Genomic DNA, 17,641 nt, shown 5'->3' with positions numbered 1-17,641 from the left:
ACATGCCAAGCAAATAAAGTTAGCAAAAGAAAACCAAATTCATGGGTTCATCAACAATTCAAATATATTTTATTTTGTGTTGTAAAATGAATGGAACTAAGATAGCAGCCCCCACCTCCCTAAGCACATACACTGAACTATTTCTTAAACACGACTTTTTATTGCAATCAAAGGAGCAGCACTAGGTTTTAAATAGCAATAGTTAAATATGAATGATAACATGTTGGGAAAAAAAAAAAGAGACATAGACTAGGTCTGAAAACTTGATAACAAAAATTAATGTTTTAGGATGTGTATGAGGCAATATCTTGTTACATTTTCAACATTGATTCGGCCTTTGTACGTAAGCAATCCAGTTGTACACATTTACACAATCACTACTTTCATCATCATCTGTCCCTTGACTTTCACAGTGGGGGTGCTGTGACAGTTGACATTAGTGTTGGATAAATGTCCGATGTAATATACAAAAACTCACACCAACCCACAGACCTTAAAGAAGATTTAAGAAAAAAAAATGTACAAAATTATAGAGTACAAAGTACACAATATCTGGACATGTGACAAACAATTTCGGCTACCACAGAATTAACAAAAAGCCTTAGATTGAGGAAAATATATTCTTTTAAAACGGAAGAAGCTTTACCTTTTTATATTCAACAAGATTTAGCTTTATAGTCTCCGAGCAAAGACTAAATGTACAAAGGAGTCATCTTGACTAAGTAACTTTAGTATACACATAAAAATAAATTGAAAGACTATGTTCCAATAAACATTCAATTCAGAAACTTTATCCAATTAAATATATTTTACACACTAAACCAATGTAATAAATTTCAGCCGTTTCCATTAACACTTGCGAGTCATTATAAACAGTGATTGAATAATGACTAGTCAACAATGATATAGTGGATTATCTGTTTACCGAACCTAAATGTGTATAGAAATTGAAAGTCCTATAAAAAAGGTCTTTGTGCTAAACCCTTTAAATTGGCTGCTGCCGTGTCAAAACTGCACTAGCCTAAATAAACTTTGTAGAATTTTATGAATTTTCTTTAAAGTGTAAATGTTTAGATCATGATCTGGAAATGTTTCATAGTTTTAAATAAAGACATCACTCTAAACAATAGAGAGGGTCAAACTTTCTAGACAAAAGAATATACAAAAGAAGAAGAAAACATGCCAGTACCAAAAGATGTCTGCCCAAAACTTAAAGAGGTCAAAATTTTCAAGTTGCCCAGCCAAACACAAAATGTCTTCTGATGGCAAAAGATGATAGCGAGGCTCAAAGGTTGACCTCAACACCAACATTCATAATTCAAGTTTTCAATATCAGAAGTAATTATTTTAACTTAAAAATGAAATTTGTACAGATTAAAGCCTTCAACACAATTGAATTAATTCATGTCAAGAAGGTTGGCCAGCAACCGATACATAAGCTTAGAGATGAAGATCTAAGTCTAGGGCTCAATTTAAAAAAAAAAGACAAGATTGGGAGAAAAGGGAGCAAGGGGATGGATTTAAGAAAACACTTTGTTCAATTTGTTACACACACACATAAAAAAGCGAGGGAAAGTGGACTGACCCCACGATTCAATCATAATACTCACAACTTCACAAAGACATTGAGGTAATAAAAAGAAACAATAAACACTTCATACAATGTCACAAAATTACAATTAAAAAAAAAAATTAAAATTAAGTAATTAAAAAGGCTGAATCAAAAAATTCTAACTTAAAAAATGAAAACCTTTTCCTTAAATGGAACGTGTGTAGGTTCTAGTTCAATTTAATAAAAAAAAAAGTTTTCTTAGACTAACTTTCAAAATTGGGTTTTTGATTATGGTTAAATTTTTTTTTTATTTATAGTTCAAAAATATGTTCAATAACTAAAAAAAAATATGTACAGTCAACGAACTTGTGAATGTAATTCAATAAATAGGCTTCTTTTTCATTTGATTGCAGCGGAATCTGTTCAATTATATAATTTATGTATTGCTGCTTGGTCATGTGGTATGCACTACAGATTGTCAAGGGTTCAAACCCCTGTCCACTCTGTGGTCCTCAGCTGTCCTCCAGGAGATTTGGGTAAGGACTTAATCATTTGTAAAGGAAAACCAGAAACTCAGAATCTATTCACTCAATGCCAGATGTGTAGGATCAGCTGACATATGTGACACAGGCCAGTAATACATTTTAGAGTGCTATGTTGATGGACAATAGACAGTACTGGTATGAACTTTGCACGTAAATATGACCCATGTGAAACCAGAGACAGAGTGTGTAAGGCAGGGCAGTTCAAGACAGGACAGCGAAGAGACCGGGACTGCTAGTCAGCCATGAAGTTGGTCCTGGTGGAATCCTCAAGTGAAACCTACTAGTCCAGGATGAGATAGGCCGATAAAGTGACAGTACAGTTTAGTATGACAGTGCGGTGATGTACAGTGTAACATTTGAAGTTGGTTTATTCTGTTGCCAATTGTGCCGTTTTGGCTATTTTTATTTACTCATTATCAAAGTGACAGATTATTTGGAACTCATTGTCAAGTTCTTGAGTTATATGTGTTGTGTGTTGAGCAGTGTTTACAGAAGGCCTGATTAGGATAGAGAATCCTAACAGTATATTGAATGCAGTAGTTTTAAAGCATGATGTTTTAATCATTAAGCTCCCTGTTATTATTGTCCAGTTTTATTGTCCTGTTATTATAATAATAATAATCTTTATTGTGTTTTCATTCTTTCTACATTAAATTTCAACACTATCTACATCTACTTAAAAAAAAGTGTTTTCAAACTTCTGTATTAAGTTAAGTAATACCCCTACAAGGCTGGACTAGCTTGTCTAGAGTTGCAACCCAACCACCCATGGGATGTAAACAAAACAATATTTCTAAAGCCTTAGTTTGTTTTTAAAATGTGTAATGTGTTTTAGATGTCCCTTTAGATTTCAAGATAATTACATCTTAGCCCAAACCTCCCGCAGGATGACAGGGGATGCCAGCAGGCAAGATTTGAACCCAGGACTACTGAGCACATACATACCACACAGCAACATCAGAAAGGTCATATAGAAATGTCATTATAATATATAGGCAGGTTGGTAAGGAGATTGTCAAAACAAATTTACCCGTGTGTGTGTGTGTTTTAAAGAGATGAAAAAACTTGGGACAGGAACAAAATTATTCAAAGGAATATTATAAGAAGAGAATAGTCTCTTCATAAAACAAAATCTTTCACAAAATAAAAGACCTAAAACAAAATAAAAGACCTAAAAACGTCAACTACATAAAAAAGTCTGCTATGAAGATTTTTTTTCAAAACAATCTTTCAAGTCGGTGGCGATTGTTCCCTCTTAGTAATCTTTCAGAGAATTACTTCCCTTAGAATGTTAAACTGGTGATTTGGGTACCGGAATAACAATAACAATGTATATTTATATAATGCTAATTAACTATGTGGATTACGTAAAATATTTCCAGACAAGGTACATAACTAAGCAGCATATCAGCATGCACACCACCATGATTATCTTATCCTGACTTGTCCTCTTCTCTATCAACCTCATGACTGTGTTTGTGAGTCCAAGAGTGTTTGTGATGTCCAGGAGCCGGCGGTGGGCCCCTTTTAGGGTCACACGCTGATCCCTGAGGCTTGTGAGGATGCTACCCCCGTGGCCGAGCAAATTGTCCATCTGCTTGCTGGATTCGTTCAGCTTGGTGTGGTGCTGGAGGGCTGGGTCAATTGTTATGGCTGTGTCCTGTTCATTGGTGGTGAATTTTCTAGAAAGCAACGACTCCCGCTCATATTCTTCCTGCTCTTTCATATATCTACAACAACATCAAAAAAATACTTTAAAGAAAACAAAACTCATATTAAATGTAATTGCATCAATTAGGACTTTAAGGGTTATAATTTGGACCAGTCATCCAACGTCTAATCTTTCGACTCAGGACCGGACACAACAGAATGCGACAACACATGTACCGGAAGCTCAAAATTGGAACCAGTGAAATCTGCCCATGTGGAGTATCACCAGAAAATGCCGACCACGTCCTCCAAAACTGCTCTCTTTACCAAGAGGCCCGTATAAGACATTGGCCCCAAATCACCCCAATAGAAAGAAAACTATATGGAGAGCTCCCTGATTTGGAAACCACTGCGCATTTCATATCATGTATTGGTCTAGTCATCTGAACACTCCAACATAACAATGAGAACGAAGAAGAAGAAAAAGAATGGACCAGTCATGTAATTAAAGTTGAAACAGATCTAGACTAATATATTAATAAATCTGTGAGATTAGAAATATGGGGGGGGGGGGGGATAAAGAAGGGGGTATCCAGGTGAATGTTACAGTTACAGATTTGAAACAAAATGTTGTACTACTTGAGTTCGAACTAAGAGCTCAAACCGCCTCTTGTTTGATACCAAAGAAAATAATGTATTACCATTAGTTAATTAACTAATTGTTTTTTGTTTTTTTTCAGTGATTTTGTTTCTTCGGCTACAAGAAACAATTGTGAAAAATTTAAACTTGATCCAAGATTGGGAGTAAGAGAAATAACATTTGCAAACTTTTTTTTTACCAGAAAGAGTGAGCTGATACAAGCTTTGTAAAAATACATGAAGAACATGGCATGTTGTTTTAAGCATTTTTGAAACACTTCATCCAATATGACAGTGTGTTATGGTATATTTTTTGATGTAACCATGAGTAAAGGAGGGCAGATTTTGTTGTGTCAGCTGACTAGATTCTAATGAAATAATGAGATGGTCTTTTGTAGTTCAAGTTAATAAATACAGGGTGTGAGCGTTTACGAGGGAGGAGAACAGGCAAGAGACCTGAAGTTTCAGAGAGTTTTATTTTCTTTTATTATTATTATAGCTTTTATATAGCGCTACTTTCATGCTTATAGCATGCTCAGAGCGCTTTTAGTCCAATCTCATCTGCGGACCAGTGGGAAGGGGGGGGGGGGGGGGGGAAGGGGAGGGGGTATCTAGGAGTTGGTTTTCCGTGCTGCCTTTAGGCGCTCAGTAAGCACAACTCTGCCCGAGTCGGGTGTCGAACCTCAAGCCTCCTTCTAGGTAGCCAAGCCAAGCCAAGTTCAAGCGCATTTGGCCTCTCGACCACATGTAAAAATACTGCACACACCCTTAATCTTTAGAAACGAAGACAAAAGACAAATATATATATATATATAATATAGAAAACTTAAAGTATCATTATTTCAATTATTTTTACATTGAAGTTGAAAGCTTTGTAATTTCTTAATAAAAGTTAATATTCAGTTTTGTTAAAAGAAAAGAAGTTAGTTTAAGATTATTTCAAGTTCAACATAAAGAGTTTAATAACACCTACACTGGTTGAGTTGTACTAACTGTTTGAAGCTACAACTTAATGACTGAGCTTTGAGCTACAAAACCTAGATCTTATATTCCATGTCAATGTAAAGGATGTTTAAAGTTACAAAATTTTAGGTGGAAAAAAATGTAAATTAAAAAATCCATTTTTACTCAAATCAGGAGTTTTTACTACATTATTTAAATTTTACATTACAAAAGTCACTTGGATAGCCTTTTTTGTTAACCCTATAGAACCCAGGATGTATTGTTTACAGCAAATGCATAATGCAGTAGGACGCAAGGAAATTAGCACCAACTTGTCTGGTTCCAATGGAGAACACAAGCTTAGTAATTTTTTAAAAGTGAGACTGGATGTTTCTTTTCCTGAAAATTTTTTTTTAATGAGAGTGCAGATAAAGCAACATAATGATCTTCCCTGGAAAGTTTTTTTAAAGCTTGTTTTTATTTTACAGTATTTGAAAGTTTGTTTTTTTTTAAACTAGACAGTTAGATGGACTATTGGGTTAAAGAATGCTGATGTTTTATTTTTGTTTGTTTGTTTACCTTTTGTGTTGCAGTTGGCGCATTGAGCTCTGCAAGTGTTGACAGTCGTACTTAAGTTGATCCACTCTCATCTTGGCATTGGCACGTCTGGCTACTGGCTCCTTCATCACCAGTATGTCTAAGCGCTCACAGTTGCTAAATATACGATCAATGTGCACCTGTAATTCATTCTCTTTCTGGTGCACATCACTGGTGCCTAGTGCACGCTCTAAGTTGGCCAGGTCTCCATGCACCTGAAGATTATAGGGATTAAATGAAAAGCTTTTACGTAACAATAGTGTTATCTTTCCTTCACAAGAGGATATTGTTATGCACAAATTCATGAATTATTCTAGTCAGGAATATTAATTAGAGACTTAAACATTACTAGGTCATTGTGTTTCTCTGGTTGATTCAAGCAAGCAATTGCATGATATTCCCCGATACTGATGACAACTTTACAGGAAAATAGAACTCGTAATCAACACATTTGCCACTCATCAACTCATCATTCCCTGCGACCAAGGGATCAGTTGAAGAAACCAACAAGATTCAATGACTATGTGTCTTAATGAACTATTGAATGTTGATTTTTAAATGTGATTATGTTTCATATTCATTGAAGCGTATATATGTATGTTATGTTTTGTTGTTTATGTTGTTGTGGTTTTGTTTTATTTTATTTTTTATGATACTCCTCGAAATGTTTTATTTTTTTTTAATCTTATTTAAAGAAAAGGGGATGTTGATATGGTGCGCAAAGGTGCACGCGTTCAATATAATAAAGTATCGTTTTCCACCATGACACTAATGGTTGTTGTTTGTTTATTGATGACTGTGAACCTAGATCTTAATTAACATCATGCTATAGTGGCAGAAAGATAGAAAAAGTAATTATATGTATATGCTCTAATATATTTATGGTCCAAGATAATATTTATACAAATATTGACAAAAATATATCAAAGCGGTGGTCATCATTAGTCTAATGCCTCAAAAGCTTTTTACATTTCTTTTATTGTATAAATTGTAACAATTACGGGGGAATAGCTTGCTTATGAGGTCTACCCAGAATCCCCATGTGGTATTCACCCTCAAAGATCCATCATTGATGTGACATTTCCTTTCCATCACCATCAGGATAAAGTGCAGAGAATTAAGAATGCCTTTGTACATTGTATTTATTGACCTGACTAAAACCTTCAATCTAGTTAGTAGAGATGGTCTCATTTGTGCAAAATAGGCTGCCCACCCAAACTGCTAAATAATTTGTATCCTTACATTAAAACATGATGGGTATTGTGCCATGGATGTCTGCTCCAAGCAGTGGAGTAAAACAAAGGTGTCTACTGGCTCCAAAACTCTTTGGAAGGTTCTTCTCAAGGCAGACTATTAATATTGCCAGATTGAGGGCGAAAGAAAAAAATTAGAACCACTTTTGTCAGAGATGATACAGCAGTGATGACACACACAGAAGAGAATATTTACAGTATGTAAAGTATGTTACTTTCAGGTTGATGGTGAACAAAACACATCAGAAAACATTTGTTGTGAGCCAATAGTCAGTGAACTGGCAGTCAAGTGAATCGATTGACATGAATGATTTGTCTGTGAACCATTTTTTGTGATCCCTATACACAGCTATATCTTCGATGTAGATTTATGTAGAAACTGAAATGGTAATATCTAGAACAACTTAAGCAAAATTTTAACTCACTTTCTGTCACTCTTCTCCAACTCGTATTCTCTAGTTAAATTTTTACCTCCCCTTTTACAATCTAAACTTATATAATACAGACGCTATGTCCTAAGCCTCATGTATTTAGTCATGTATATTAACCAATGACCTAAATTCTGCTAAGTCACTGGTTTTCCTGGCTAGCTCAGGCAACCCATTCCATGCTCTAATAAAATAGCACTAGGGAAGAAGGAGCATGTGTACTAATTTGTCCTAGCATATGGAACGAGGAATTATTTGCGGTTACATCACAATCTATTTAGCTTAGGCCGCTAGGCCTAAACAAACAAAATTGATTATCTACTATATCTTTACTCATGGTTATGCCACAAACACACACACACATACATACTCCATTAGTCCACAACTCCCACAAAATGATTCTAGGCTCCCGAGTCTACATCTAGAGATCTATATTAATAATATTATTAATAAATAATAATAAATAATTAATTAATTAATAATATGATATAGATCTAATTTATGATATGATTATGACTATGATTTATTATGATTTCACTTTTTTTTCAGTGAATTAGGGCATAATTAGGCCTACTCACTGTAACTCAGATTACCTGTTGTAAGAGATGATTCGTTTGGTGATAGAGTGTCTCCATAATATCCGAGAATTGTGATCAGATCTAGAAGTCTTAAATAGATTAGGCTATATCTAGGAGGAAATAAATTTGAGATCTAGATTAGATCTAAATCTATAGAGTAGATCTATATGATACTAGATCTAGATCTAGATCTACTTGGCTGACTTAGATCGAAGTTTACGTGTCGCGTCAGAGTTACTCTTTTTAACTTCCGCTTTCGCTTTTCCATTTACTGTGTGATAGTCACTGAACCGTATTTTCAGTATTTCTATAAGCAGTGAGAGAGGGATCAATCATTGATTAGTATATATCAGTGGTCTTCAAACTTTTTTGGCCTACCAACCCCTTTTCATATTTTTTCTATTAAAAAATCCGCCAGCGCCAGCCCCCCTTCTAAGAAAAACACTTACAAAGAATCGTGAGAAGGCAAATATGAACAAAATGTCATCTATTTATTAATTTTTAAGCAATCAATACGCGAGACGACAGCATGCCAAAGGCTCTATTCTTTGGCGAGCTTAGAGGAGGACGGCGATACAGAGGTGCCCTCCGTAAGCGCTCTAAAGATCCACTCAGGCGCCATTTCGCCCTCACTGGCATAGAGGAAAGTACCTGGCAGCATTCTCTGGCAGCAGATGGCCTCTGAGAGAGGCAGTTGGAGAGCTCTCACAAAAGCTGCGGGACAAACATTTGAGACTCAAAGAAAAGCCATTATTGATAACAAACGCAATAAAACGGAAAGAAAACTTAAATAGACCGCCAGCAGACAACTAGAAAAGATATTGAAAATCCGACATCACAATATTTTAGACCATTCAAAGTTCTGATGCAACGGCTACTTTTTTTTTCTGAAAGCGAAAAATCTAATTTTAAAATCAGTTATGCAAGCAGTTTTTTAAAGAGAAAAAGCTAATTAGTACGCGTTATAAGTTAGACCTAATTTAAAATGAATAGTGATCTTATAAACTTCATTTTTCTGAACATTTTTATTATTGCGGAAATTATTATTATTATTTTTTTTTTGAGGATTCGAATAAGAGATTGAGCCTTTTCAAAACAATTAGATCAATTATAAGACAGCAGTTAGGCCAGGGGAGGCGCGGTGGCTGAGAGGTAAAGCGCTTGGCTTCCGAACCGGGGGTCCCGGGTTCGAATCCTGGTGAAGACTGGGATTTTCAATTTTGGAAGGTCTAAAAGGGGAACTAGTTAGGCCAGGTTCACATTTAACTTTACATTCACTTAAACCTATCCTTTGATCTACGGGACCGTTGGGGCACTACACAAGATCTGTCAACCTTCTTTCTCCATCCTTATCTCTCATTTGTCTTTGATATAATTTCATTTGGATGTTCTTTCTGAAAATATTGAAGCCTGCCTGGGTGGACCTCTTCGGGGGCCGATTTTGAGTTTGTGTTTCCACACAAACTGTCTTTTGTAACCTTGTTTATTTCTTAACAAAGTTCGCAGACGGCGTGGCTTTCCGTAAACTGCTATCAGAGAAATCAGAAATAAATTATTATTTAAAATATAGAAAAATATAGTTTTACTGTACGTAATGGCAAATCATCGTTTCAGGGACATGTTGAGAACCGCTAATCATCAACTGCTGATCTAGATCAAATCACTGAACTATATAGATCTAGAGTCTATACATACTCCATATCCGTAAATCGTGGTGCACTGTCGATGGAAGCGACTGTAAGTCAGTGTAACGTCAACGTGGTCAGTGAAAGAAGTGATCGGTCCACTAACTAGATTACACCTAGACTCTAGACTGAGATCTAGACCTCTGCTCTCTATATATTTAGGTATACTAGATCTAGATCTATATATAATAATAGATTAGGTAGGCTAGAATACTAGAATCAATTTTCATGGCATACTTCATGGAGATCCCTCCACCGACTCCACGCCCAGAACTGGCAGAAGTAGATCTAGAGCTAGAAGTAGAAGTAGAAGGCGAAGCAGCAGCATCATCATCACCACCACCCAGGTCACCAACGACACCAGCATCGACATCATCATGGCTTCGGTTGTCCCAAAGGTAGAGCTAATCTATATAGATTCTAGTTAATCTAGATCTAGATTAGATTTAAATTATTAAATATTACTAAACTATATCATGAGTATATCATATAATCATATGTGACTAATAATGCCACTATCACTAAGTCAAGTAAGTCTAATAGTTAGATCTAGATCTATTATATGATATATTAGGGAGGTGAAAATAAAATTTATCTTTGAAAAAACAATTTTTCGTTAGTACATCATTAAAATACTTTAAAAGAACTTTCTAATGGTGTATAAATTATGACTGTATGTTTAACATTAAGAAAGTTATGTCATAGTGACATAGTTATGATCTTTTTTGTGCCGTTTTGACCTAACATTGGTTGAGAAACTGAAGTGAGAGCTTGTCGTTGGCTCAGCCAGCGAGACACACCCCCAAGGTCAAAAGTTAAAAAGTTGGAATTGAGTTTCGTAGACGATAGATCTACTTATTAAATAAGAAATTGAATAGTAGATTTCTAGTATTCGTAGTAAATTTCTAGCTCACAATTCTGATTTCATTTATATTTATGAACTTCAGTTGTTTAAAATGTAAATATTGATGAAATAAACAAATTATCTGGTCTAGATCTACAAGAAATGTCAGAGAGGTGGGGACAAAATGGCGGCGTTGTGATGGCAGAAAATAACAAAATATTTAAAAATTGGGATCAAAATCGCCTGAAACAATTTTTTTTCAAATGCTTTTTTAAAAAAATTGCAAGGTAAAAAATCTTTCAAAAGTATCTAGATCTGTAGCTAATAATATCTGCTACAAGATTATAATTTCATTTGTTGGTGACAAACAATATCTTCTATAAAAAAAAAAATAAAACCTGAAAAGTCCATTGAGGTCAATGTTATTTTTTTTTTTTTTCAAGTGTGTTCGATGTTGACAATAGATCGATCTGAAAATTGGTAGGAATATAGCCAGACACATGTACTATTAGCAGGAAAAAAATCAAGAGGGTACGACTTTTCTGTGATGAGTATCAGCAAAAATAAATAATGTATATACTTTCAATGCAAAATATTTAAATAATTTTTTTTTTTTCAAAAAAATTGTTAAAGACAAAAATGTTCTCCATCATCAAAAGTAATCGAATTCACTCTTTTTAGCAATGATATCTTTATATATAGTGAGCATAATCGATTTCAAACAAAGACCTATGTAGCAGTAAGGAAAACTCTTGTCTCAAGTTTTTACGTCATTTTTTGGACACCGGAAGTTCCGGAATTTAATCTCCCTAGATTCTATTATATGACTAATAATTTAGACCTCTTGATTGAATCTTGATCAATTCAATTTTATAAAGTCTAAAATGACTAGTTAAAGATCCAAATCTAGATCTAGATTTAGACTTATTATGGTCTAGAATCTAGATTATCATTATGATCATTATGTTAATTATGTAGATCTAAATTTAAAATAATTTTAAAATAATAATTATTCTAACAAAGTACACTTACACTGGTATGAAAGCGTGTTAAATTTTGACTTCATGCACATGAATGGGGGTGCTTCCAGTAGTAAGGCGTCTAAGGCTGCTGTATTGCCCACTGGTGCATTAGGTGATTAGCCAAGCAAGACATATTTGGATTCAGGATTGAAAGGAGAACATATGTATTTATATAACACTTCCTGTGTTTTCCATTAAAGCTATTCATAGTTATATATTTTATAAGGGGTGTTTGATAAGGTAGTTTACCATTTTAGAAAATGTTACAATATCGAACACATTTTTTTTTTGTGTTCATGTATTTTTATGAAATTTTTTCTTTAATGTTCAAAGCAAAAATGAACATAATCAGTTAAATCAGTAAATTTTTAGTAAATAAAAGACAACAAAACACATAGATCTAAGCAGTTTATAAATGTATACATGTTTATTAAAAATTATTTTGACAAAAAAAAACAATTTTTTTTTCAGATATACTCACCTTTCCCCCTAAAAATAATTGTGCACTCCCCCTGCCATTGCTAAATAAATCATTATAGTATTGACGTTGCCTAAATTTTGAACTATCACTGTGTTATGTGTATGGCAATAAGTCCTTTTCTTTTTCACTTGGTAGTTCACCTCTTGCTTGACCAGTAAAATACATTGAAATAAGAGAATTAGATATTAAAATTATTTTTTAAATACATATATATATATATATATATATATTTGTCTGAATAGGGTTTACAAGGTGTTCGATATCGTAGTCAGGGAAAAAAATTTATGAAGAAGCTTATCTTTTGTCATACCTACCCCGCCCTTCTTTAACATCAGATTTTATTTTTAACTACGCATGTTCAAACTGTGCAAAAGATCTAATTTTATAGACTTTTAAAAAAAATTTTGAATTGCAATGGCCTGTTATTTCTTTCTAGACCCCACCCCTTTATTTGCATCCTAATGCCCACCCACTTAGAATCTGACTTGTGACTTGCTTTGTAAAGCTCCCCCCCACTCACACTTTTTTAGCCTGTAAATTCTAGAATCACCCCACCCCCCAGACACACACACACACACACCTTTTCACCCCATAACCGGAAAGTTAGTCTTACACAATTATATCTCCTGACGTTTCTTTGGCCTCTCACTTCAATATCTAAATATTTAGGCGTAAGGTTGCTTTTTGGCCCCACCCACACAAGCTAAAAATCTTCCCCCCAAAACACACACACGTACACTTTTTTTAATAGGCCCTCACGAGTATTTGGTGTTCCTGAGTAAAAGAAAAACATAAAAATACCAATCTGGTTTTGTTAACCTTTTTAAAGTGTCAACAGGGACTAAGTATTGCACCCAAAAAATTTACAGATTTTTTAAAAAAATTTGTTTACACAGACGTACATTCATGTAGCTGTTTCTTAGAGAAAAAAAAAAGAAAATTTGTTTAAAAAAAAAAGAAAAATCGATATTTGTGCTATGGAGCATTTTTGTATTCAATCTTATATGTAGACATTGTAGACTTCAGCCATTTTGGGAAAATACAGAAAATTAAATATAAAGGTTTAATTGTAAGCTTGCTATTTTACTGTGCTCAGACTGTGAATCTAATTTGTTTCACATGGAGTACCTAAGAGGTAAAAGGAATTTTAGTACATAATTTCATGTGAATCCATTTAGTGATTCTAGAGATCTAGGTTAGCATTATTGAATGTACTTGCTCAGATAGCCAAATATGTAGAATTGAAATGCTTTTTAACCTTAGTCAAAACAAACTTAGAATTAAAAGGCCACCTTTGTCAGCACATAACTAGAATTTAAGCATCCTTTCTTTGGTAATCCTTAACTGATATAAAACAAGCTAATCCGAACTGCCCCATAGAGCCATGAGGTTTGTCACTTAGGAATTAGGAATGCTGTTTAAAAGGTGTAGGGAAGAAATATTGCTATCCACTCATTTCCCAAAGAATGTTTTATGATAAGTTGATAAGTATGCTGGCATTATAGCCTAAGTTGTGAAAACATTGTTTATGCAGTTGTGTCCTTAAATAAACCTTTACAGTGTTACAGTAAAGAGTATTACCGTGGGACACATGCTTAGAGAAAATAATGTTTTTTTCTACCTTCATTTATGTTTCAGACCCCATCAACCTGTTTCAAGAGTTATAAAGCCACAAGCTTTTGACTTTGGTTCGGAAAGTCCGGAAATATTAGTGGCTGACTTGAAGACTGAAATAAACATGAAATTAAGAAAGGGTGTATTCAAATGTTTCAGCCGGGGCCCTACCAGAGAAATGTTTTGTGATTTTATTGTCACTATTGAGGATCAAGAGTTTCCATGTCACAGATTCATTTTAAATGCGTGCTCTGGATTTTTTGAAGCCATGTTGAGGTCTGGCATGAAAGAAACGCAAGAACTGAAAGCTAGAGTTCATGGAATTTCACCAAACATTTTCAAGCTGATACTCGATGTGATTTACACCGGTTCTAATGTTTTGACTCTAGAAAACATGATCGATGTGTGGAAGGGAGCACACCAGCTTCAAATTGAGTTCCTAATAGAAATTTGTGAGACCTTCATCTTAAGAAATATGAATTCCGAAAACTGTTTCATGATCTACAAATATGCACAACTATTAGATGCAGCAAAAGTCAATCATCACGTCTTAATTTATTTGACGCGAAACTTCATTACTGTTGTCCAAAACGATAAATTTTTAAAGCTTAAGTATGAAGAGCTCCTGCAAATCCTAAAGCATCCACTATTGCCAGTTTGTGCAGATTTTCAGGTGGAAGCAATTTTAAAATGGTGCACACCCACTGGAAAGTATAATAAGGATTATCATAAACGGCTGGCAAACCTGGGCAACTTGATACAAGTCGTTAATTTGGCCAAAGTTAGTACACAATGTCTATCAGCCTTGCTTACCAACAACTTTATCCAAGGCAACCGAAGAGCTGTTGCAGCAATAAATTGTCAAGCTGCAAAAGTGATTCAAAAGCCTGATCCCCACAATACATTTGCTGAAGATAACTTAAATTTGATAGATCGACTTGATGAACCAAATTGTTTTTATACACTCGGACTTATTTGCCAACATTGCATGAAAAAACAACATAATTTGACCATGGGCATGCCAAAGTTCATGAATACATCCATGGTTTCTTGACAATACTCTCAAGTTATTTAAATATCATTATCTCTTTTTTTTGGTCACAAGAAGATTAGCTTGTTAACCTGATGAAATGATGCTTATTTATATTTTTTATATACATATATATATATATTATATCTATTGTTTAATTATTGAAATGTAAAAACAATTTATTGTTTTAACTATAAAAACAATTATTGTTTGACAATAAAGCTAACTTTTCTCTGCTACTATCATAATTAATTTGCTAAGGTTTGAGAGTTTTAAAGCATCTATACATTGCATATATTGAAATGATAGATGGTCTTCGGTACATCTCCTCTGGCTGGATCAGGTTTTGAAGTAATTACTGTAACATAATTGTTTTAACACGGGTGTGGATGTATTTTAAACACAACTTGTAATGTGTTTAATATATTCTTATCTGTCTGTTTAAATGTTAAATTACCTACTTTTTTTCTATGACAGCCTTTTATTATCCCTGCTGGAAAATGTGGGCCATCCATCGGTGTGTAACCTACTTTAGTTTTTCTGTTGAAAATTTTTGATCGGCTTGAGGTTCTAACACTGCGTTTGTAGCTACCAAGGAACTTTTAACCCTTACCAGTCTTTTTTATTTTTTGAGGAGTTTGCAGCCAGGTCTGAATTAAATTCTAGCTGATTCATAGTATTTTACAAGAAAGTAGAAAAATAAAATAAAACAGACATCCAGTTGTTGTTTTTTTTAATATTTTATTTATAACAACGAAAAATGTTCCAAACATGATGTCTGAATGTTTAGTTTTGAAAACTTATTTGTGGATGGTACTTTTTGAAGCACTCCAGGGTGATGTAACTGACCAACTGAGAGTAAGTTTCACAATAGAATACTGTCTTACACCCACTGCCTGGTGTTTTTCTGTTACTGCAAACAATGTAGTCTTTAGTCTTTCTGTTTGGAAAGTTAGCTATGAAATATTGGAATTTTTTTAGTCTCTGGTTAGGAATCAGGAAGTGGAACAAAAAGTTTGATATTTAACTTAAATCCGAGCCAAAGTATTATGGCCCACTGGGTGGGACATTCGACCAGAACAGGGGAAAAAAAAATGTCCCACTGGGTGGGACATTCGACCGGAAAGGGTTAACATCTGATTTTTGTTATCACATAGGCTAGAGGATAAACACTAGAGTGGAGGACTGGGCAGTGTTCTGTTCCCTCAGACTCTAGGCAATGTTGAGAGTAGGGACCACATTGAGAGGGATTGGGTTAAAAATAAAAAGGAAACTTTTCCTTAAGGCCTCGCCTCTCCCCCGCCCCCTCCCCTTTTCACTGTTATGATCAATTTTATTTTAAAAAAGAAAACATGTGCACAATCTCTAGAACAACTTGTCAGCATACATTTTACGATGCTTTTACAAATGTGGCCAGGGTTTTCACTCTTGGTTTGCATTGTTTACAGCTATTATGAATTATTTTGCAATACAATTTTATTTTACTTCTAACTTTTAGTTCTGGTGCTCAGAATGCACACAGACATTAAAAATTTGCTGTATATTGATTGTACAAGATGATTGGTAGAATTTCTTTTCAATCTTATTTATTGTTCTTCTGTGTAATGGTACTGCTCGGTTATAAAATCAGTGTCTTTCAAGATAATAAAGATAAGTTTATTAATCATTGGCAACTGGTCATGTGGTATCACAGAGTCTCGGCTTGCATTATTTACAGTTTTTTTTAATAATGCATTATGCAATATGATTTTATTATACTTGCAGTTCTGGTGCTCAGAATGCATGTTAACATTTAAAATTTGACGTCTTTGAATGTACAAGATGATAATATACATTTGTCTTTCACTACAATGAAGAGTATTAAAAGGGGCAACTGGTCATGTGGGACTGCCTCTGTTTAAGTTATTGTTTTAAGAGTATTTCTTTTTATTACATATGTGAAGACTTACTGCTTATGATATTTCATGTATAAAGATTGACTGCTAAAAGGGGTGAATGTATAGACCTTTATTTAGGAAAGCCTGCTGTCACTTGGCCTATATCTGGGGAAAATGAACAAGTTTTTTTTTTTTGATCTGTCTGATGGAAGAGCATGTTTTATCTATGCCGTCAGGTTGAGCCTAATCAAATATGTGTACATTGCCTTCAACATTATTATGTATCTGATGAACCATGCTTGTTTTTATGCTCCACCAGGGCTTACTATAGAATCTATTTTGTATTTTTCTATGCATATTTTTTAAGACCTGTTTTGTATTGTGTATATGTTAATTATATCTAATCCAACAAGGACAGTTTTTCCCTCGCCACATATTCTCTTCTTTCAATGTCCACTGTACAGATATACAGAAGAATGAAAAAAAAAAATGATATTGATTTTCGTTCATAACCTCTAAATGATGCCAATATATTTTTTTTTTTTAAGCACAGAACATACCTCTTCTGTTACTGTCAGAGGCATCATGTCAGTTTTCATAGAAGAAATACTACATGAGGGGAAACTGAAGGGGGAGTTACAATTTTATGTATATATCTTGGGGGGGGGGGGGGGGCGGCGTCAGCAGCTCACCTCTTTCCTATTTGTAATGTTTTTAGTTCTTTTCTCTTTTTTTTTTTTTTTGTCAATTTTGTTTTAGCATGGTGAGAATAATGGCAGTGTCCCAGGGTTCGAGAGTCTTTGGGTTAGTTGGAAGTTTTTTTTTTCTAGACAGTTTGATTTTTCTGTCCATTCAACTTGCTTTTGGTTTTCAAGTTGTTACATAAACTTCTAAATGAAGTCAA

General features: G+C 34.3%; 2 protein-coding genes across 2 annotated transcripts; one reads left to right on the top strand and one right to left on the bottom strand.

Annotated features, from left to right (window-relative positions):
* Positions 1-3,260: 3,260 nt before the first annotated feature.
* On the bottom strand, positions 3,261-8,428 carry LOC106055903 (Golgi SNAP receptor complex member 2-like). Its single transcript, XM_013212396.2, has 3 exons — positions 8,200-8,428; positions 5,908-6,140; positions 3,261-3,827 (listed from the first exon to the last, which is right to left on the bottom strand). Exons 1-3 carry the CDS (start codon positions 8,239-8,241, stop codon positions 3,461-3,463), a joined length of 642 nt encoding a protein of 213 aa, XP_013067850.1. The 5' UTR covers positions 8,242-8,428; the 3' UTR covers positions 3,261-3,460.
* Positions 8,429-10,088: 1,660 nt separating this feature from the next.
* On the top strand, positions 10,089-17,410 carry LOC106055906 (kelch-like protein 38). Its single transcript, XM_013212401.2, has 2 exons — positions 10,089-10,267; positions 13,855-17,410. The coding sequence occupies exons 1-2, from the start codon at positions 10,098-10,100 to the stop codon at positions 14,882-14,884; spliced, it is 1,200 nt and encodes a 399-aa protein (XP_013067855.2). The 5' UTR covers positions 10,089-10,097; the 3' UTR covers positions 14,885-17,410.
* Positions 17,411-17,641: the final 231 nt, after the last annotated feature.

The sequence above is a fragment of the Biomphalaria glabrata genome, chromosome 17 (assembly GCF_947242115.1).
Source record: "Biomphalaria glabrata chromosome 17, xgBioGlab47.1, whole genome shotgun sequence".
Lineage (NCBI taxonomy): Eukaryota > Metazoa > Mollusca > Gastropoda > Planorbidae > Biomphalaria > Biomphalaria glabrata.
The sequence above is the reverse complement of the archived record's forward strand: the minus strand, read 5'-3'. Positions and strand labels throughout refer to the sequence as shown.